Here is a 22,139-nt window from a genome sequence, read left to right on the forward strand (position 1 = left end):
CAAACATGGTATGTCTGTACTATCCACCTAGTGCTTTATATCCTATCCTTTAATAAAAATTTCACAAGTTTCTTCATATAGATTCTGTTCCTTTCTCATGATATTTATTACTGGATATTTAAATGTGTGGTACAAATATAAATGACATTTTCTCCCTAACTTTGATTTCTAATTTATGAAGACATAAAAGCTGCTGATCTTTGTATGCTATCTTATATTTAGCCACCTTACTAAATTCTTTTATGTGTCTGAAATATTTTTTTGGTAGCATATCTTGAGTTTTCTAGATAGGTGATATTCAAGCATATCACCTATAAAGACCTTTCTGGTTCTTTTTTCCCAGTATTTATAATGTCTATTTCCTTTTTATCCATCTTATTGCATTAGACAGATGGTAGTGGTGACAGTGGGCCCTCACTCCTCTCCTATTCCTGATTTTAATGGCCATAGTTTGAATACATCCACATTTAATATAAAAATTATTATATATGGCTACAGAATTCATCTAAAGTTTTTCTTAACATACCAATATAGTAATGTTTGTTTTTCTTTAATATAATGTTGAATAAATTATTGATATTTTAAGGTAAACTTTAAAATATTTAAAACATTATTTAAACATATCATCATATAGAAAAGTACAGAAATCACAGTTGCTCTGTGATTTTCACAAGATGAACACACTAATCACCACCAAGGTCAAGAACAAGAACCTCAGAAGACCACCTTGGGTCCCACTGCTAAGCAAAACCCATACCCCAAAGGGAACCACTATTCCAAATTCTAACACTATAGTCTGGTTTGGCCTGTTTGAACAGCATGAATGTTGCTGTGCCTGGTTTCTTTTGTCAACATTATACTTCTGGAATTCATCCATGTTGCTTTGTGTACTGTAGTTTATTCATTTTCATTGCTGTGTAGTAATGATGGACATTTGGGCTGTTTGTAGTGTGGAGCTACTACAAATCCTGTCTCCATAAAAATAGTGTATTTGGTACATATGAGCATATACATTTGTGAGGAACACACTTAAGATCAAAACTGGGCCTCTTATAGTGAGGAGAGACAGACATTAATATATAATAGACTGAGAGGGGAGTGAGAGCTGTATGACTTTTGATAGTACCCAAATAATGACCTTTTCTCCTTCAGAAACTATGCTGTGTCATCTACATGTGCATTCTTGTGGGAAGTGCTACAGATTTATCCTTCTCCTTTTTAGCAAAAAAGTTTTTCTTCAGCTTAAAAGTAAAAGGAAAGGGGAGAAGTGGATATGGAGATGGAAAGAAACTATGTCACCTAGAAAGAATAAACCTTGGCTTGGACAAAGAGTCTGTCATCTTGGCAGAGCTACTTAAGGCTAAGTTTTGTTCTGAGAATGTATTTATATAATTCTGAGTTGACTTTTTTCTTCAGCACTTATAAAATATAGTTGTATTGTTTTCTGGACTTCAAAGTTTCTGATGAGAAGTTAACAATCTTTTTGAATTACTCCTTTGTATGTAATGTTATTTCTCAGGTTACTTTCAAAATTTTCTTTTTATCTTTTGTTTTCATCAGCTTTGCCTATGCATGGTTTTCTTTGAATTTATACTGCTTAGGATTTGCTACACTTCTTGAAAATGTAAATTTGTTTTTCATCAAATTTGGGAAATTTTTAAACATTATTTCTTCAAACATGTTTGTTACTGATGTTACCTATTCTCTCCCTATTTTCCTTCTAGGATGCCAATTATACATGCACAAGACTCTTTTATATTGGCTGGCAAGTCCCTGATGCTGTGTTCATTTTTGTTTTCAATGTCTTTTCTATGTGTCCTTCAGATGGGATCAATTCTACTGATCTCTCTCTAGTTCAGTGACATTTCCTCTGTTCCAACCATTCTGCCATGAAGTCCATTAAGTTAATTTTTTACTTCAGACACTGTTTTCAATTCTAGATTTTCCTTTTTTTTAGTCTCGATTTTTCTGGCCTTTTCATTCATTAATCATTGAGAATAACTGTAACAGTTGCTTTGAAATCTCTGTGTGTCACTTCAACAATTTGGGTCATCTAAAGTTGGAATCTCTGCTGGTCACCTTTCCTCTTGAGAATGGGTCACATTTTCCTGATTCTTTACATGTCTTGTAATTTTGGAATGTTTCCTAGATACTGTGAAAGTTATATTGTAGAGACCCTGGGTTCTCTTATATTCTGTTAACACTTAAAAGTAATTAATATTTTTGTTTTAACAACAATTAACTTCATGGGTGTCAAACTGCAAACTCAGTCTCTTTTTATTTATTTATTTATTTATTTTTTCATATGTAGCTCTTTTTTCTTTTTCTTTTTTTTATTATTGAGTTTAAAGTATAATAAACTCGGTCTCTTAAATGACAGTTTCAATCACACTTGAGTACTTTCATCTGCAGCCAGGCCACTTTGGTCCTGCTCCATGAAAGTGTGTTTCAGGTATCCGATACTGGGGGCAGGCAGCCCCTACATAAAAATGGACTACTTTTAGTATATTGGTTTAACTCAGAATACATTTCTCATACAAGCAACTCTATTACCCTCAGTGGTTATATTAATAAACCCTTAGAATAGTATTTAACCAATTTGGACACAAATCCAGTTATAATTGCTTATTTACACAATAAAAAGCAAAGCAGTGGCTTGGTTTTTTTTTTTTTTTTCTTTTTTACATGATTAAACAACTGGAAAAAATCATCCTGTAGAGGATTACTTTTACCGTTAAGTTCTCCTCAGTAAGCATGTGTGCCAATTACCATTCTCTAAAATTCTAACATGGAATGAACCTCTCTTTCTGGCTATAATGTAGAAGAAAAAGGACATTTACTCCTGTAATAACAAGAAAAACCCAGAAAAAATGAAGATCATTCCTTTCCATGAGGCTAGCAAATAGTATAGATGCCATGAAGCTGTGATAGCCAGTCTCCAAGTGAGCCCCGAATGGTCCTGGCTCCTAGTGGTCACTCCCTTCCTACTTTGAATAGGGTTGACCTGTGTAATCAACGGGATTTAACAGAAACAAGTGTGTGGCTTTGAAGCTAGGTCATAAAACACAGTTCCATGCTATACATTTCCATCGCTCTACCTCTCTTAGGGTATTTATTATTTGTATTACAGTTATTTTTGCATATCAAGATAAACATTTAAACTATATTTGTTTTTCCCACAATTTCTAGCACTGTGCTGATTTGCTAATGTTCACAAATTATTTGACAAATAAACACAGAATAAGGAGAAGCTAACTTTGTTTGCATTTCCATGAATACCAAAGATAATTTTATGAGACTTCTGAGATTTCTTAAAACTGCAACATTTGCTATTTGCTGTTTCTATACCTGTTTATAAGTTTTATACCCCATTCTCTCTCTATTCTCCTTCCGAGATATGAATCTGAGATAAATATATATATATATATCTCAGACTTTTCTTATATTGCCTCACAAGTCCCTAAAGCTGTGTTCATTTTGCTCAGTTGTTGCTCTAATTCTTAGACCCTCAATCTGAAAAGGGTACTGCAATTGTTTCAGAGCTTGTACAGCACAGCAGAAGCTATTCTTATATCCCGGGCCTACATCTAGGCCAGATGCAACATATGATAGCAGTGAAGAACCAAAGGAGTTGATCTTTCAGGTCTCAGATTAAATATTACTTCCTTAAAGAGAACTAGTACCAAGTTTGTTATATTATTTAGGGTTTGCTTGACTCCCTGGCTAGATCAGAAGGTCCATGAGGGCAGGTACTGTGTTGCTTAGCGCATCACTGTATAGCCATTATCTCATACAGTGACCAGAGTAGTTGCTCAATAAATGTTCACTGAAGGAACAACTGGACCAAAATTCTTGTTCTGAATCAAGAAGGGCACTTTCTAGGCTTCAAATACATGTATGTCCTTTTACTAGATTTCCCCCAGGCCCTTGTGCTACTACCCTTTCCCCCTCCTTTCCTTTAGGCTGAGGCACGAAGCAACACTACTTTGAACTGGAACTGGGAAGTCCCTTTCCACATATCCAACAGATAAAAGAGGCAGAAGAAAGGAGACTCTTAATGCTGTTGTGTCAAAGCTTCAGCAGTTATCATCTATTAAAATTCTGAACACATTTTGCCATAGAAATATGTAAGTATAATTTAGGGGGTGCAAAATAGTCAATGAGTCAATAGACTCTTCAATGAGTTTGCTTACCAAGGTAGTGGCCAGAGCCGTTTCTATGAAGAAAGCATTCTGAGTTCAGAGTTAAACCAACAGGCTAAAAAGGCCTTTAGATTATAGGCCATTTGTAAGTAGGACTGCTCATTCCCTCAATACTACTATTAGAAAACTGGTTGTTTGATACCTATATTGTTAATAATTTTATTTCTCTATTACTACTAACAAAAGTTTAATAATAAAAAAGTCGACTTCTACCTAATTTGTGTATTTTCCCCTAGTGTTTTGCTTTTTTTAAAAAGATTTGGAGTTCTCATCAAATTTACTACCACTGCTACCAGACACCAAGTCAAAGACTTAAAAATATCTCTCTACTTAGCACAAACAGAACTTTCTAGTAGTCAATAACATCTATATCTAAACAACAAAGTATAAGGTACTTTTTCTTTTTTTTGTTTTTGAGACGGAGTCTCGCTCTGTCGCCCAGGCTGGAGTGCAGTGGCCGGATCTCAGCTCACTGCAAGCTCCACCTCCCGGGTTTATGCCATTCTCCTGCCTCAGCCTCCCGAGTAGCTGGGACTACAGGCGCCTGCCACCTCGCCCGGCTAGTTTTTTGTATTTTTTTAGTGGAGACGGGGTTTCACCGCATTAGCCAGGCTGGTCTCGATCTCCTGACCTCCTGATCTGCCAGTCTCAGCCTCCCAAAGTGCTGGGATTACAGGCTTGAGCCACCGTGGCCGGCCCACTTTTTCTCAAATAAGAGCTACTCCTTAATTGTGGCAGAGATGCAGATTGCATTTCAGTTTGGTCGCTGAAGGTTCTGGTGTGGGAAAAAGTGCCTTCAGCTTTGGAGCTTGCTTGCATCATTCTATGTACCATGGTGACTACAGGCATTTTATTCACCACCTGGAAGAATTAGGCTATATTAATGATCCTTTAAGAACTCATTAGGATTAATGACTACATAGTATCACAGCTGTGACATAAGCAGCTGTAGAAAAATCACTGAGCTAAAAACACCAATTCTATCATCTTTGCTTCACAGAAAATTCCAGAATACATCTCTCAGCTTGGAGTTCATCAGCCTATACAGGCATTGAACTCATCTTGGGCTTTCCCAAGATAACAACTGCATAAGTTTTCCTAAAAGAACTGCTCCTAGGACTGCCCCTGGAGCTGTGCTATGCCAACGGCGGGGAACGACTGTCTTCTATGTATATATTTATTGTCATCCCTTTTCTTGCCAGAACTACACATAGCCTGTGCCAAGTCATGCAGGATGATGGGGACTAGAAGGGGAGAGTCAAACATGCTGATTAGGTTGCCTCCAGGGTATTCACTTGGCTGCTGAAGTGGGGAAAGGAAGGTCAGTCACAAGTGGGTCCTGGTGGTTGAGTGGCCCCATCTTAATCCTTGGCCACTCAGGGAAACACTTTAGGGTGGTTCTGTGCCAGCACTGTAGAAGGAGAAGATGAAACCATCTTTCTAAAAGCCTGACTAAAAAGAAAAGATTATTGCTGCTCTGAAAATAAAAGCCCATTAACTGAAATATCTGTTTTGGTTGCTAGAATCATGATTTATTTTGAGGGACTATCTCAAATGTTGAGTTCTAAATATTTCCAACTGGTAAAATCCTAGATACTAGGACTGTCACTGCAGTAAAATTGTCATTGCAATGGGCTTTGGAGAAAGACAAACTTCTAAATTAATGCTGATTCCTCTACTTTCTGTGACTAGCACCACTGAGTTTATAATGGCACGTGTGGCAATGTATGTACATCAAACCATCACGTGTACAATTTAAATAATTACAATTTTATTTGCCAACTCTACTTCAATAAAGCTGGGGTATGTGGGGGGGAAATAAAGGTGTTTCTTTCCATAATAAAAAAAGGTATACATGGATTCATTTTTCTTTCAATTAGAAAATAACTTACTGATTGAACCCAGCAGGCAATATTCCAAACTGCCTGCCCAATACCCTTAGTTTCTAAGGATACTTGGTTTAGCATATCAAGGGCAAAGATAAAATTGAACAGAAGTACCAAAAGTAGTTAATCTATTTTTTAGTTCAAAATGTGAAATTGGCCTTACCCACTGCACCCGATGACTTTATTGTACAGATAAGATGGCAAGCCTTTCAGGTGAATGTTGTTATCCACGTATACATACTGTAGTTCTCGAGATCGACCTAAATCTGGATTAGAAAGAAAAGTGCTGTAATTCCTATATACAGGCACCATTATAATGTGAAATATAAAATGTAATACATAATATTAGAAATACTCGAAAATTTCTATTCTGGAAGAAAACCATAAAAAGTGTTATATAAAGTAAGCTATAGCTCAGCCTAAACAAGCCTAGTTCTGCCCCTTGATACAGATTCTTTGCTTGGTCAAACTTTAGTCAGGTTCCTGAACCTTCTTCTAGGTCCACATGTGGACCTTGTAAAATCCAGTTTTAGCAAAGAACTCTGCTAAGTCAGTTTAGCAAGAACCCCTCACTTGGGATATCTGATTGGGTTCCTCCTTTCTCCCCCATCTCCTAGGTCTAATCACCCTGGCCTGTCTTTAGCAAGAATTCTACTTGGTCAGTCATCCCTTTTCTTGCCAGAACTACATATTGTCTCCTTATTCCTGATGTTTCCTCTCAGCAGTTTCCATCCACTGATCACCTTGCTCCTTGGCTGTAAATTCCTACTTGCCCATGTTATATTCAGAGCTGGCCCAATCTCTTTCCCCAACTACAAGACCCAGTTGCAGCGGTTGCTGCACCTAGGCTGATGGTCTCAAATAAAGTCTTCCGTACTATGCTTTAACAAGTGCCACTGAATCACTTTTTCTTTAACACCTTATACAGAGATTTCCTGTGTCTCACCTCCCATGGCAAAGGTGGATGGAGGAGAGGATTAGGGATCAGGCATTGGCTAGGCAGGAGTCTTAGGATCCAGGCAGATGTAGGAATAGAGAGAACTTCCCCGTGAGGAAGAAGTAAAGCAGAACCCAAACCCCAGTCCCGTGAGGTGGGACAGTGGCATAGACAAGACTTAAAGGCCAGAGAGCAAGGGCTGGAATGGGTATGAACCTGGAAAAGGAAGAAGTTGAGAAAGGGGGCCCCAAAAGAAGGGTCTACAACAGTAACAAGAATGTCAGAAAGAGGCAGAACTCAAGTATTTCCCAGAGGTAGCAGGGCAGTGAGAAGGCAAAGAGTGGAAGAGGATCCAGTGAGGAAATAAGGCTGAAAGTACGGATGGAGATTCCCAGCAAGAACAGGTGGTAGAGACACTTCTCAGATATCCAGGCCATCCCTTCCCATGTGCCTAGGAATGTGCAACCAGCTCTCCTCTCCACTCCTAAGCACTCACTGACTAGGGCTATTTGTCTTCATTGTCACAGAGGTACACAACAGAGTCCTGAGCAGTCTTGCTAACCATCTGCTCTTAAGAAAGAACATAATATGGCGGGGGTGGGAGGTGGTGGTGCTTATGCCTATAATCCCAGCACCCTGGGAGGCCAAGGCAGGTGGATTGCTAGAGCCCAGAAGTTCAAGACCAGTCTGGGCCACATGGTGAAACCCTATCTCTACCAAAAAATACAAAAAAATTAGCCAGGTATGGTGGCATGTGTCTCTAGTTTCAGCTGCTCGGGAAAGGTGAGAGGATTGTTTGAGCCTGGGAGGTTGAGGCTGCAATGAGCCAAGATCATTCCACTGCATCCAGCTTGTGCAACACAGCCAGACCCTGACTAAAAATTTTTAAAAAAGAGAGAGAAAAAAGAAAGAACATAGTCTTTGAAAGGTTTTCTAGGGTTCTGCTTACGAAAACAGAAGATAGGCTGAAGGACAGCTCTTCCTCTTAATCTTTCTTTAGTTTAGGAAAGTCAAAGGCCCAGATAGCTACATTAGGAGGCTTTTAGATTCATTTATATTGCAAAAGAAAACCCATTTAACCATTAAGGACCTTTAGGCCTATGCTAGGCCTTGGAAATACAACTATGAATACAGTATTAACCTATGTGGAAACAGGAAAAACGGTAACTGTAATATAATACGATCACTTCTGTTAGAGAAGCTGGTTGAAGGTCTTATGGTTCACAAATGGGTTCTGGATAATTTGTCCCAGAAAGCAGGAGGAGCGTAATATAAAGTTAAGGTAAGAAAGAGTTCCTGTGGGAGACGGTAGGGTGGGTTAACATTACTTCCTGCTGGTCCTATTACAATCATCCTGCCCAGTTACAAAAATGAACCACAATTTCCCTCAAAAGGGTTACAACAATTTACACACCTACCAGCCACGTATGAGAGCACCTGCTTCCTCATAGGAAGCAAAACGTCATGTTTTAAAATTTTTGCCATCCTTATAGGTAAGAAAAGGTATCTTGACATTGTTTTAACTTGCATTTTTCTACTTATGAGTTTGAACATTTCAAAACTATGTCTGAGGGGCATTTATATACATTTTGTAAATTGCCTGTTCAAATATTTTTCTCATTTTTTGATCAGGTTTTTGGTATTTCACCCCTTGTTTTTATGAGTCCTTTATGTATCAGGGACATGAGTTCCATATCTGTGGTTTATGTTATAAATACTTTCTCTCAGTTTGTCAGCTGTCATTTAACTTAGTTGATGATGTATTTTTGTCATGCAAAATTCTGAAAAGTCTTCCAATTTATCTTTTTTAAAAATTGCCTCCAGATTTTGAGTCGTAGTTAGAAAACCTCTTCCCTGTGACATCCAAGTTTAAGCAGAATTCACCCATATTTTCTTCTAGTGTTCATATGGTTTCATTTTTCTCTTCCTTTTTTTTTTTTAAACAAATTGAGTTCTAATTCATTTGGAGTCTATTCTTATACATGGCATAAAAGTACAGCTAATAATTCCCCTTTTCAAATGGTGATTCAGCTGTCTCAGTGTCATTTATGAACTTTTTAGTCCATTTTTACTCCAGTACACCAAAAAGAAAAAAAGATCTCTAAGACTAGAAGATAAAAACAATTATAAAGTGTACATATTCCAGAAGAGAAAAACTGTGGTGCTAATTGAGCTGCAAATATGTAAAAAATAAGAGACGAAACCCCAAAGATTTCACAAAAAAACTAGCAGAACTTATAAATGAATTCACTATAGCTACAGGATACATTTCAACATATAAAACTCATTGATTTTCTATATACAAATAACAACCGACCAGAGAAAGAAATCAAGAAAACAATCCCATTTTTGATAGTATTTTTAAAAAGTACCTAGAAATGAATGTAACTAAGCAGGTGAAAATGTAACTAAGGAGGTGAAAAGATACACTGAAAACTATAAAAAACTGATGGGAGAAAATTAATAATACACAAATAAATGGAGAGTGTTCGTGGATGGGAAGAATTAATATTGTTAAAATATCCAAACTACCCAAAGCAATATACAGATTTAATGTAATGTCTATCAAAATTCCAATGGCATTCTTCACAGAAATAGAAAAAAAATCCTAAAATTCATATGGAGCAAAAAATAAAACAACAATAACAACAACAACAACAACAAAACCCAAATAGCCAAAGCAATACTGAGACAGAAAAATAAAACTGGAGGCATCTCACTTCCTGATTTAAAATTACTTTACAAAGCTATGGTAACAAAAGCACTATGATGCTGGCACAAAAACAGAAACCTGGACCAATGGAACAGAACAGAGAGTCCAGAAATAAATCCAAACATATATGGGTACCAAGAGGACATAACAGGGAACAGAAAGTGTCTTCAATAGATGGTGCTGGGAACGCTGGATTTCCACATGCAAAAGAATAAAATTGGACCCTTATCTTACACAATACACAAAAATCAACGCAAAACTGATTAAGAAACCTAAATATAGAATCTGAAACCATAAAGCTCCTAGAATAAAACATAGGAGAAAAGCTCCTTGACACTGGCCTTGGCAATGATTTTTTCAATATCACACCAAAAGCTCAGGCTACAAAAACAAAAATAAAGGAGACTACATCAAATTAAAAAGCTTCTGCACATCAAAGAAAACAATTAACAAAATGAAAAGGCAACCCACTCACTGGGAAAAAAAAATAAGTGCAAACCACATAACTGATAAGAGGTTAATATCCAAAATTTATAAAGAACTCTTATAACCCAATAGCAGAAAAACAACTCGATTAAATAATGGGCAAAGCATCTAAACAGACATTTTTCCAAAGAACATATACAAAAGGCCAACAGGTATATGAAAAGGTGCTTAACATCACTAGTAAAGGAAATGCAAATTAAAACCACTATGAGATTACCACCTCACACCTATAAGGATGGCTATTATAAAAAAGGTAAGAGATAACAAATGTTGGTGAGGGTGTGGAGAAAAGGGAACCCTAGTACGTGTTAGTAGGACTGTAGATTGGTGCAGCCATTATGGAAAACAGTATGGAGGTTCCTAAAGAAATGAAAAATAGAACTACCACATGACTCAGCAATCCCTCTTCTGGGTATATATCCAAAGGAGATACAATCATCGCCTCATAAAGACATCTGCACTCCCATATTCACTGCAGCATTATTCACCACAGCCCAAGATATGGAAACACTGTAAATGCCAATTGATGAATGACCAGATAAAGAAATGTGGTATGTATACATAATGGAATATTTTTCAGCCTTAAAAAAGAGACTTATGCCACAACCTGGATGAATCTGGAAGACATTATACTAAGTGAAATAAGCCAGACACACAAAGAAAAATGTTGCACAATCTCACTTATATACAGAATATTTTTTAAAAAAGAGCTCCACGCCTGTAATCCCAGCACTTTGGGAGGCCAAGTCGGGCACATCACGAGGTCAGGAGGTGGAGACCATCCTGGCTAACACGGTGAAACCGTCTCTACTAAAAATACAAAAACATTAGCCATGATGGCGGGTGCCTGTAGTCCCAGCTACTCGGGAGGCTGAGGCAAGAAAAGGGCATGAACCCAGGAGGCAGAGCTTGTAGTGAGTCGAAATCGTACCACTACACTCCAGCCTGGGCGACAGAGTGAGACTCCATCTCAAAATAAATAAATAAAATGAAATAAAATAAAATAAAATAAAAAAGAGCTCAAGTACACAAGAAGACTGAAACAGGGGTTATCATGTGGGAAGAAGGTAAGGATGGAAAATAGCAGACATGTAGGATGAACAAGTTCAGAGATCCTAACGTACGACATGAAGACTAAGGTTAATAAACTTGTACTGTATTACAGAATTTTGTTAAATATATTTTTAGCTGCTCTTGTCATGAAAAACTATGTGAGATGATAGATATGTTCATTTGTTTGTCTACAGTAACCACTTTACTATTTATTTGTATCCCATAATATCATGTTATAAACCTGAAATATACATAAGAAAATTTACTTAAAAAAAAGTACACACACACACACACACACACACACACACACAAAACCTTCTTCAATGGAAAATAACACCGAACAGAGGTCATACAATTTGGAAGGGAAAAATGTGTACCACGTATACAGGTTTTTATGTATTTTTTAAATGGGTAATGGTTGTAATGAAAATATTTTTGATAAGTATGCTTCCATTAAAGCTGGAGAAGTAAATTTACAATGAATTCTGGCTTTAGTATAAACAAAATATTTAAACTTAGAATAAAGTCAAGTTTTAATACACCTACTTTCAGTTTTTGATATTTTTTCAAGTACTTTAATGCCCTAAAAAATTAATGTTCTAGAAAAAAATCATAGGAGTGCACATTCTTCCTTTTGCCTTGGGCTTCAAATGTCTCAACATGGCATTGCCAGATCCTGTCTTGATTCAGATTTTTGCTATTTTGTTTACCATGGATTTCTTTGCATTAATTTTATTTCTTAAAATATTGTATTAAAATGTAATTTATCTTAAAACAAAAGGAAACGAGTCATTTAAGGCCAGAATTTTAAGATCAGCTTGGGAAACAGCAAGATTCTGTCTCTACAAAATAATTAGCTGGGAGTGGTGGCACATGCCTATAGTTCCAGCTACTCAGGAAGCTGAGGCAGAAGGATCACTTGAGCCCAAGAGTTCGAGGCTGTACTGAGCCACAGTTGCACCACTGCACTCTAGCCTGGGTGACAGAGCAAGACCCTGTCTCAAAAAACATGAATGAATGAATGAATGAATGGATGGATGAATGAATGAATGAACGAACGACTATTAGCTGGGCATTGTGGCCCACGTCTATAGTCCCACCTACTCAGGAAGCTGAGGCAGGAGGATCACTTGAGCCCAGTAGTTCAAGGCTGCAGTGAGCCATGACTGCGCCACTACACTCCAGCCTGGGCAACAGAGTGAGACCCTGCTAAAAAAAATAAAAAATAAAAAAAGAGGCGCTAACTCAGAAATAAGTCACTGAAGAGAATAATTTGCTCACCGTGGGGATAAGAGGACTCATGTGTCTGACTATTCACTTACAAGGCATGTGAGCAGAGCTTCTGTTTGCTCATATGTTAAATGGGGTAACAGTACCTGGTCCCTCAATATTACCAGTTGCAAGGTTACTGAATGTTTAAAACAATTGTGATATTTAAATCAGCATACAATATGTTTTTTAAGCATCAGACTAGAGAATTACCAAAATATTGCATACTGTTAACTTAAGTAAACATTCATGGACATATCTATTGGTGTAAAAGGCAACACATTTATAAAATATAGATGGGAAAACTATAAATACCAGAATCCACTTGCATAAAAAAGGCCTCAACATGGTACTAAAAATGCCTATTTTATTTCTTCACTACTTCTCTGGTATACATAAAGAACTCTTACAACTCAGTAGCAGAAAAACAACTCAATTAAAATATGGGCAAAGCATCTAAACAGACATTTTCCCAAAGAACATATACGAAAGGCCAACAGGTATATGAAAAGGTGCTCAACAAATCCTACAGTCACAAATAGAAGACTTTAAAAACACATAGAACATCTTGGAATTTTTTTTTTTTTTTCCAAAATGAAACTGCGTTGATAAAATGCAAATGATCTCTGGTCTCAGATTTGTCTTTCAGAGCCCCTTGAAAGACAAATCTGAGCAGGGCTCACAGAAAGCAGGAAATATTCTTTACTTGGGTATATGCAATGGTAAGGGGCAGAGCATACTAGTTAAAAGAGCAGGAGCACAGACTTGGAGTCAGACAACCTGGGTTTGAATCCTTGTTCTAATTACTAAATGTGTGGCTTAGTTTCCTCATCTGTATAATGGGGAAAATAAAGCTGTCCTCAGGTTTAGTGAGAATTGCTAACAAGGTTTAAAAATTATCAAATAGAATTCTTGGCACACAACCTTCTCCAATATATGGCAGTTACTGTTCTCTTTATTAGTAAGTGACATATTTGGAAGTACGTGCCTACAGTAGAAGGCGGCCAATTAAAATTGAGAATTCTCTTTGGCATGCAGCAAATGGTAGTAACACTTTTCTATACTTTAATTGCACAGAAAAGAGTTGGAGGCAACAGCCTCTAGAGACAATGATTTATCCCCTCAAACCAAGGACACAAAATGAGACATGACAGAGGAAGCACCTCTTTTCTCTATACTGCAAAAGAGCTTGTGCAAATTAAATGAGGTGACATGCAAAGATCACACAATAAAGTTAAATAAAAGCTGGCACTTGCTACCTCTTACTAGTTTAGTCGTCTTTCCCTATGTTAGTTTTATAGGAAAAAACGAGTTGATAATTTAAAAATGCTATTAGGTTCAGATCTTGTCTTCGCTTTTCCATATTCCAGATAATTCAGTTTGTACCTCCTGGCTACTTTGAGGAAGGTAATTTTTTAATATATGCCCACCATGAAACAGACTATTTTATGTTAAAGCTGAAAGAAAATCAGTACCTGCTATGTTCAGATTATACATTAGGCAGCATAATGCCACATGGACATGAGTATGTAATACAGACACTTAAATTTTCCAAATACACAATCTGATAAAGAGTAGGGAATGGCAGTACTGAAATTAGATAATGCAGTGGGTGCTGGAGTCAGAACTGAGTCTGAATCCTGCTTCCCCACTTGCTAACTGCTTCCTGACATGAAGGGAAATGAAATGTTCTGAGCCTGTTTCCTCCACTGCAACAAGGGGATAAGAGTACCTTTCTCACAGACCTGTTACGAAGATTAAACAACATATATGGTGCCCAGCTTTATTCCTGGCAAAATAATTGGTACTCGATACATCTTAGTCTTTTACCTCCTACTTCTGAATACAAAGAGGAGATCACAAAACAGTGTGGGATGATGAAGAGAACCAGGCAGCTCTGCAGTTTTAGTTGGCACAGCACAGCCTGGTGGGGAGGCCAGGACACCACAGCGCCAGGCAAGGTCACAGGCTGTAAAGGCGGTGCTGTGACAGCCTCCTGAGAGCGTGATCCTGGCCAGAAGGCAGTCGGCTGGCAAAAACCCCAAGCACAATGGAATGGCATTCGTAATCACTACGAGGCTGAAATACAAACATGTACTTCATGAAAAGGCTTTGAGATATTTCTTACATTCTTGAGACAAAAAAACCTTCACTCAATAATTAACTTTGGAAGAGATCACTCATCTACTAACCACTGGGGTGGTTTTCTTCCTTTTATTAATATTAATGCACCAATACCTTACAATAGATATATCATGCAATAATATTTTTTAAAGTTCTTGAGCAAAAAAGGCTCAGTATGTAAAATTTATAAAGCAAGGAAGCTGTCCATCTGCATAGATGCTACGGCCATAAAGAACTTTTTCATGTGGCTTTTTAAAGTACTGTACTGTGTCCAGAATATTTCCTTTTTTTCTTCCAAACTCACGGATCAGAGTTTCTGACTTAGAAATTAGCAAAATCTAGGAGTCCTGCACAAACTCCAATTCTGTTTGTTTGTTTGTTTGTTTGTTTGTTTGTTTTCAACCTCAAGGCTCTGGCATATGCAGTCCACATGGCTGAAAATGGAACAAAAAGCTCCTGTGTATTCAGACTACTGCCCTTTTAACCATACTGTAAAAGCGAGCATGGAATGACAGCACAGGAGAGGACAGAACAGGGTCTGTGTTTACTCCATGCTGACCAGTATGAAACTCATTTATTTTATCAAAAGGTGAATGTATATTCTCATCAACAAAATGATGGGCCAAAAGAAACAACAACATCAAAGCAATCAACCAAAATAAATTGTTTGGAATGCTCTATCAATGTTAAACCAATTATCACAGTTCAATAAATCAGAGATACTATTAGTCATAATTACAATGCTTTAAATACTATAAAATGTGGGCTTCTTAGTAATAAATTCAGAATAATTTACAGTGTATTCCAAAATAATTCTTAAAATGAATTTAAATTACCTACATGATGCTTTTTACAAAGACAACCCTTCAACCACTTTCTCAGAGTAATAAATTTTTAAGTGCTAGCCTCTTTAAATACACACAACACACAGATTCCATTAACTCTCTTACAAAGTCACTGTCTTTCTAGTCTATTCAGCTTTTACAAAATAAGACCTCACAGTGAATTATAATCTAATAAGATAACTTTATACATGGTAGATCACCAACTGTTAAATTAAAATAAATAGATTTTAATGAATTTGAATGACTGCAGGCTTCCTTTGCTGTTGGTTTAAATATTCATGCTGCAGCATCTCTATTTCTGTTGCACAGTTCAGGTAACAAAGAGATGACAAGCAGTGGGCTGGGCACTGTGCTCAATGCTTGGGGTCCAAACATGAAGACACACACTTCCTACACTTCCTTACAGTTTAGTTACAGAGTAAAAACAGTTCATATTGACTGTATGCTTATGTGGTATTTATAAGTGATACATGTTTTATGGATCTTATTCTCACAATCGTGCTATGAAGTAGGTGCTAATATTACCTTATTACTGAGACTTAAATAACCCTCCTAAGTCCAAGATTACACAGCTATTAAGTGGTAGAGCGGGGATTTAAAGGCACATATGCCTGTTTCACCATGATGGAAGTTAGACAGCCTCCCCCAACACATTATTTCTATACAAGCAGGACACTCCCATGCAGGGCAGGGAGTGGTACTACCTAGCAGGATGCCTGGGGGCTGAGGGTGAGAGAGCTGGTTCTTGCCCAAAGCATCCAGGTACAGTATCGGAGTTGGATCTTGAAGCAGACATTGCCAAGGAGATAAGTGATGAACCAAGTTTCTCTTTGCTTGCTTTAAAGGACTAGAAAACTGGTGGGCTAGTTCTAACTTACAGATTTATGGCAGAAATACCAAGAATTCCTTCAGAGAAGATCCTAGAGAAGGAAACTGGTTGACTGTCCAGTATGGACTTCGAAAATACAACCCTGCCATGGCAGCCTGTGTGAAGAGCAAAATGTCTTCACTGCATTGTACCTTGAACTGCTGCTCAGCTGCACTATGTGCCTGTGTTTCTGGTTTGTTTGGAACTTAAAACTTCACTGAAAGCTATGACTGATGGAAACTCTAGATTCTTGCTTTTAAGTCAATTCATAACATCTTCCAGACTTCACTAGTACTGCACATTCTTGTCACTATTTAAAAAGCTGTGAGTTCCAGAACCAGAATAACAAAAAACTCCTGGTAAACATTCTGCTCATGGTGCTAGCCCTCATACTACTATTTTTCTAAGCTTCACGTTGTGCCCTAAGAATGAGCAGCATTTCTTTTTCTTTTAACTGATATTTGGGAGAACAGGGCTCACTTTCTTCACATTAATCATGTCCCACCCCCTAAATCCTACTCCAAAACTTAGAGAAAAATACAAATTTGTTCACTTAAAGCTCACCTAATCTAGCTGTACTTTTCTCTTCATACGTTAGCATAGTAAGTCAACGTCTGGCCCTTGCTGCAGAAGCCACATGAAATAACCGTTAACTTCCCAAGAAAACCGAAACAAGAGAAAAACCCTTATGCAATGAAAGAAAAACAAAGCACTGTCAGAAGACAGTAGAATAGGCTGGGCGTGGTGACTCACGCCTGTAATCCTAGCATTTTGGGAGGCTGATTCGGGTGGATCACCTGACGTCAGGAGTTCGAGACAAGCCTGGCCAACATGGTGAAATCCCCATCTCTACTAAAAATACAAAAATTAGTCAGCCATGGTGGCATGCACCTATAATCCCAGCTACTCAGGAGGCTGAGGCAGGAGAATCGCTTGAACCCGGGAGGCGGAGGTTGTAGTGAGCCCATATCGCGCCACTGCACTCCAGCCTGGGCAACAGAGAGAGACTCCATCTCAAAAAAAAAAAAAAAAAGACAGTAGAATCGGCTCAGAAGAGTAAGCAGCACAAGGATAAAGAAGAGTTTTTGTTACAAATACTTACAAAAAGACAGAGCTCAAAAAAAAGCATTGCACATCCATTTCCTTGACAAAATTTGCATTCTAGAGTTCTAACTTTTCTCCTGAAAGATCTGTATGGATTTTTGTTAACAGACTCATTCTCTCATTTCTTCCCACTACTAGATTTTGAACCTTGCTTTCAAGACTTTCTTTTCTCTGTTTTCATTACATAGAGACCTGCCCAACAATTACTGTAGAACATCATTTTGTCACAAGCTTGGGTCCCCTTTTTGAAAGCAGGTATCACACCTTCTACTCAAACACAGAACTCACTCCAACCTTTGGGACTTTTTGTCCGTACTAGAATAAAGTTCTTCACTGAAATTTACTTAAGGTCACAAATTCTGCAAATTGGTCCCATTAAATAATGACGTCAAGGCCACAGTTCTTCAAACGGCAGATGAAATACATTCACAGTTCAGTACAGTACAGTTTACACTCATCTGTAAGTCTGAGATTAGGAAATTATTAACTGGTTTCCAACTAGTTTCAATACTAGATTGAAGTTTAAATAGTTTTACTGTGTGGACTTTAATTTTTATTAAAAAATAGTAAACAGCAATTCTTTTCCTGACTTTCTAAGCAAATACAGAGAAAGTAGGAACAAGAGACAATAGAAAAAACAAGTACAGTTAACAGATTTGTGCCTTTTATATGCCATTTACAAAAAGAGAAGGGATTTCAGCATGTGCTTTGAAAATGCCTAGGAGCTAGTTTCTAAAACTGCACCATTACTTGCTATATATTTTTTCTACATAAGGCATCCAATTCCTACAAACAAATACAAGTACTACCACTATAAAAAACTGGAGTGTTCTCCTGTTACGTGACAAAGGGCCAGCTTTATACCCTTATCAAAGTCATGGAGTGTGGTCTGGAGGACTGGTAGAATCACGCTAAAACATGAATCTCTGCACTCACATGCTTGCTTGTCCGCTAGAATTGTTCTATAAACAATTTTAGGTTAGTGCAGAGATACATTCATTTTTAAAAATCTATTTACATTTGATATTTTTCAAACATCATTTCGGTATGTAGCACAAGTCCTTGACACACAGAATAACTCTTCCCAATAAAATAAACACTACTAGAATCTCCAAGAGATAACTCTGGGGCTGGTTTAGAAACCCAGTTAATTTTCCTTAGTAGAAAGTTATTTTCTACTAGCTGTTGGGCTTACTACATGGTGGTTTATGCACAAGCTATTCTGTAAATCTCAATGTCCTGTGCCAAACGTTCCTGATTACGAATTCAATCGCTTTTTTTTTTTCTTCTCGTTCTGTTGCCCAGGCTGGAGTGCAGTGGTGCAATCTTGGCTCACTGCAACCTCCCAGGTTCAAGCGATTTTTGGGCCTCAGCCTCACCAGTAGCTGGGATTGCAGATGCCTGCCACCACATCCAGCTAATTTTTGTATTTTTAGTAGAGACGGGGTTTCACCATGTTGGCCAGGCTGGTCTAGAACTCCTGACCTCAAGTGATCCACCCACATCAGTCTCCCAAAGTGTTGAGATTACAGGAGTGAGCCACGGGTCCCAGCCCAATCACTGTTTTTTAAGTTAACATCAATAAGAATTCCATCGCTAATGTGGGTACAACTTTTGTTTTCTTGTTTTCTTAAACTACAGAAGTTACTGGCATTGAGTTTGGCTGACACGGCATTTCCTGGGAGCTAACTAAAGGATGCTCTTCCATAGTCAATTTGTGAATGGGCAACCTCACAATCCTTCTATCTATTATTCAACATTAAGTAAGTTGTGGATAATTGGACTTATTAATTATGCAATGAAAACCAGAAGTGCATGGTTAAAAAGCCTCAGAGAAAAAAATCATTTTCTTTATATCTCCCTACACTTTCAGAAGCCAAGAAATGAGTTGCAGTTGTCTGAGTTATTTAGTTAACGGAGCTATATTGAATCAAAAGCAAATATTCAAGTTTTGAGGCCGCTATTAAATTTCATAGCACTAGGCTCAAGTGACTGCTTTCCCCTCTTCCTTGCTGATAGTCACCACCGTGAACAAAGCTTCTATCTGTAGAATCTTCTGTCACTCAGTTGTGCTAGCATAGTAATAATAGGAACATCCTTTTCTTTTGATGCATCTTTTCATCTTAAGAAGAACACAGTCAAAGAGTCTTAATGGTTTCAACAGTATTACAAGTGACTTAGGGAAACATACTCAAAGACTGTTAATGGGTTAGACAGTATTATAAGTGATTTAAGTCATCCCTTACATATGGTATCTTTAGTTACCTTTTGAAGAGGCTATAATCTTACATTTCTTTAAGAAGCCACTTGAAGACTGGTTTTCTCCTAAGTCACACTTCTTTGGCAAGAAACTGAATTCATTAAGTGGCTCCCCAAAATAAGATTCCCACCTCCTATCATAGGGAGCGATATCACAGCATTCGTTTCATAAAACTTTCAAGTTCCTGTATTATTCTTATAGGATCAAGGCTCTTATAACACAGAAGCCTTCTAATATTTGAAAACCTTAGAGGTACATGTGAGTGTGTGCCTGTGTGTATGTGCAGAGTATTTCCAAACTACTGTAAAGAGATACCCCTATTTGCTAAGTTTCTAAGAACAGTTCAGTTCTCTAAAAAAAAAAAAAGGCAGTATCAGAGGCTGCATGCTTTGTTTGGCTCTCTCCCAGATAGTTCTTAGCATTAGATGGCTTTGGTTTTTCAGAAAAAGGTTCATGGAAAGGTTTTAAGTGTATAAATTTAATTGTTTTCTTCCTAAAGACAGAACTGAATTCAATTTCCAAATCGATCTTCATGATGGCAAAAAATACCCCCAGAAACAGAAAGACGAGAATGAGGAAACTGTGGCTATTTTGGTCAGCTTCAGTTTCTTCATCTCCGTGGATTATCCTGTCTCCAGTCTCCTGAAGCCTTCCTTGAGTGACCTCACACAGAGCTCTCTAGCTGTCTCATCCATTTCTTACAAAGAATATCCAGTATACCAGATGCAGCAAGGCCACCAGGGCTTGTATTTGCTCCCTGATCCTTTCTTCCTGCTGTTCTCAAAGAATCCAGTTTTAGACCAGGACAGAGCATTGCTTCAGGTAGCCTGCTTCTTTTATACTGGATAATCTTCATCATCATCATCCTCTTGCTTGTATGCTTTTCTAAAGTAAAGTAAGACCTATTCACAGGCCCATATTCTGCCAGGGCTGTAAGCCTTATGAGCCAGGATGGTGACCAGAGCCTTGTGGAAGCTGCTTCCTATCCTGGGCTATCTGCAGGCCAAGATTGGGAGTTGTGGTTACTTCAACTGCCATAAGGCATCCTCCTCAAAGTGCAGAGTAGACCCTCTTGCCTCTAAAGCTCTTTGACACCACATTCACAAATTCACAAAGGAAAGTTGCTCCTGACACAGAGGCAAGGCTTTGGAGTAACAAGAAACCTAGAGACAGAAGCTACTCTGTAATAGTTCAACTCACCACTGAAGATTGTGTACCAAAGAAGAGATGCCCACCTCCCTAGCCACACCGGCCATTAGCATGGTGCATACAGAAGATGCCCTAATAAATAACTGAGGGTGCCAAGGCAGAAGAGCAGACTAGCCATGTGTATGTAGCACTCAGTTCTCTACCAACAACCATTTCTTTAACTTGCACCAGCCACTGCAAGTTGGGTCCTCTGTTGCTGCAAGCATTCAGCATGACACACAGCATCACTCCCAGGGCCCCAAACATGACAGTGGTCAGCTTCCTATGGGAATGGCTTCCCTCTATTCTCCCACCACCACTGCCACCTTGGCACATACTCAGCTTGTGTCACTGCTGAAAGAAAGGCAGGAATGAGTAGCCAATGACTAGGGGAATGAGGAGCCAAGGCTAAGGAACCATAGTGAAGGAGGCAGAATAGGCAAGGCGAAGGGCACAGTAACCAGCTGCAGCAAACAAAAGTCATTCAACTTAAGGAGTTCAATTGTGTGCAGGAATCTAGGCAGAGCTAGGGCTCTAGAACCAGATGGCATTGTGGTAAGAGCACATCTGAGTATCAGACAAGAGAAGAGGGCTATGGATCAGACTCTGGCAGGCTCAATGTAGCCAGTAGTTGTATGAATGGTTTACAGCTGAGACAAAGAATATGTAACAGAATAACCAAGACAAGAGAAAAACAATTTATTAGGAGCACACCTCCAAATTAAGGAACCAGGAGCTCTGCTGAAGTTGTAGGGGCCGGGCAATGGAAGAAGAGTTACTAGCACCAAGATAGATCTAGATAACAGGGTTCAGGCCTAGGCTTTTATAAGATTTCTGTTGATGCAGAAGCTACTGACACAAGGCCAGGTGGAAACAAGTAATTGGGAGCACCAGGTTGGTGTACAGAGTGGGTAGGTGAGATAAAGCACTAGCCTCCAGCAGGTAATCTTGTTAAGTGAATAGAGAGATATATTGAATGAGGCCAACAAGAGTGTCACTAGGAGTATCTTGAGCCCAAAATGGCAGAGCCAAACTTTGACACTGGAAACTGCCACAAACAATACGGTGCCACAAACAAGATGATGCTCAATACGGTTCAGCCCTATTCCCAAATAAGGTCCCCCTGTAGAGAGACCATGTCTGAAATATGGAGACAGCATGCCAATGTGGCAATGTAGGTTTGGAATCAGACAAAGCTCAATTC

The 22,139-nt window shown here is 38.2% G+C and overlaps 1 protein-coding gene across 5 annotated transcripts in view; it reads right to left on the reverse strand.

Moving 5' to 3' along the window:
* The window catches only part of LOC105479406 (leucine rich repeat containing 28), a 129,069-nt gene that overhangs the window by 23,049 nt on the left and 83,881 nt on the right, over positions 1 to 22,139 (reverse strand). For all 5 annotated transcript variants that reach the window (XM_011737340.2, XM_071100594.1, XM_071100596.1 and 2 more), the window contains one exon: positions 6,252 to 6,354. In XM_011737340.2, coding sequence (XP_011735642.1) covers positions 6,252 to 6,354 — 103 coding nt within the window. The remainder of the gene's footprint in view (positions 1 to 6,251; positions 6,355 to 22,139) is intronic.

Source organism: Macaca nemestrina, chromosome 7 (genome assembly GCF_043159975.1).
Source record: "Macaca nemestrina isolate mMacNem1 chromosome 7, mMacNem.hap1, whole genome shotgun sequence".
NCBI classification, from domain to species: Eukaryota; Metazoa; Chordata; class Mammalia; order Primates; family Cercopithecidae; genus Macaca; species Macaca nemestrina.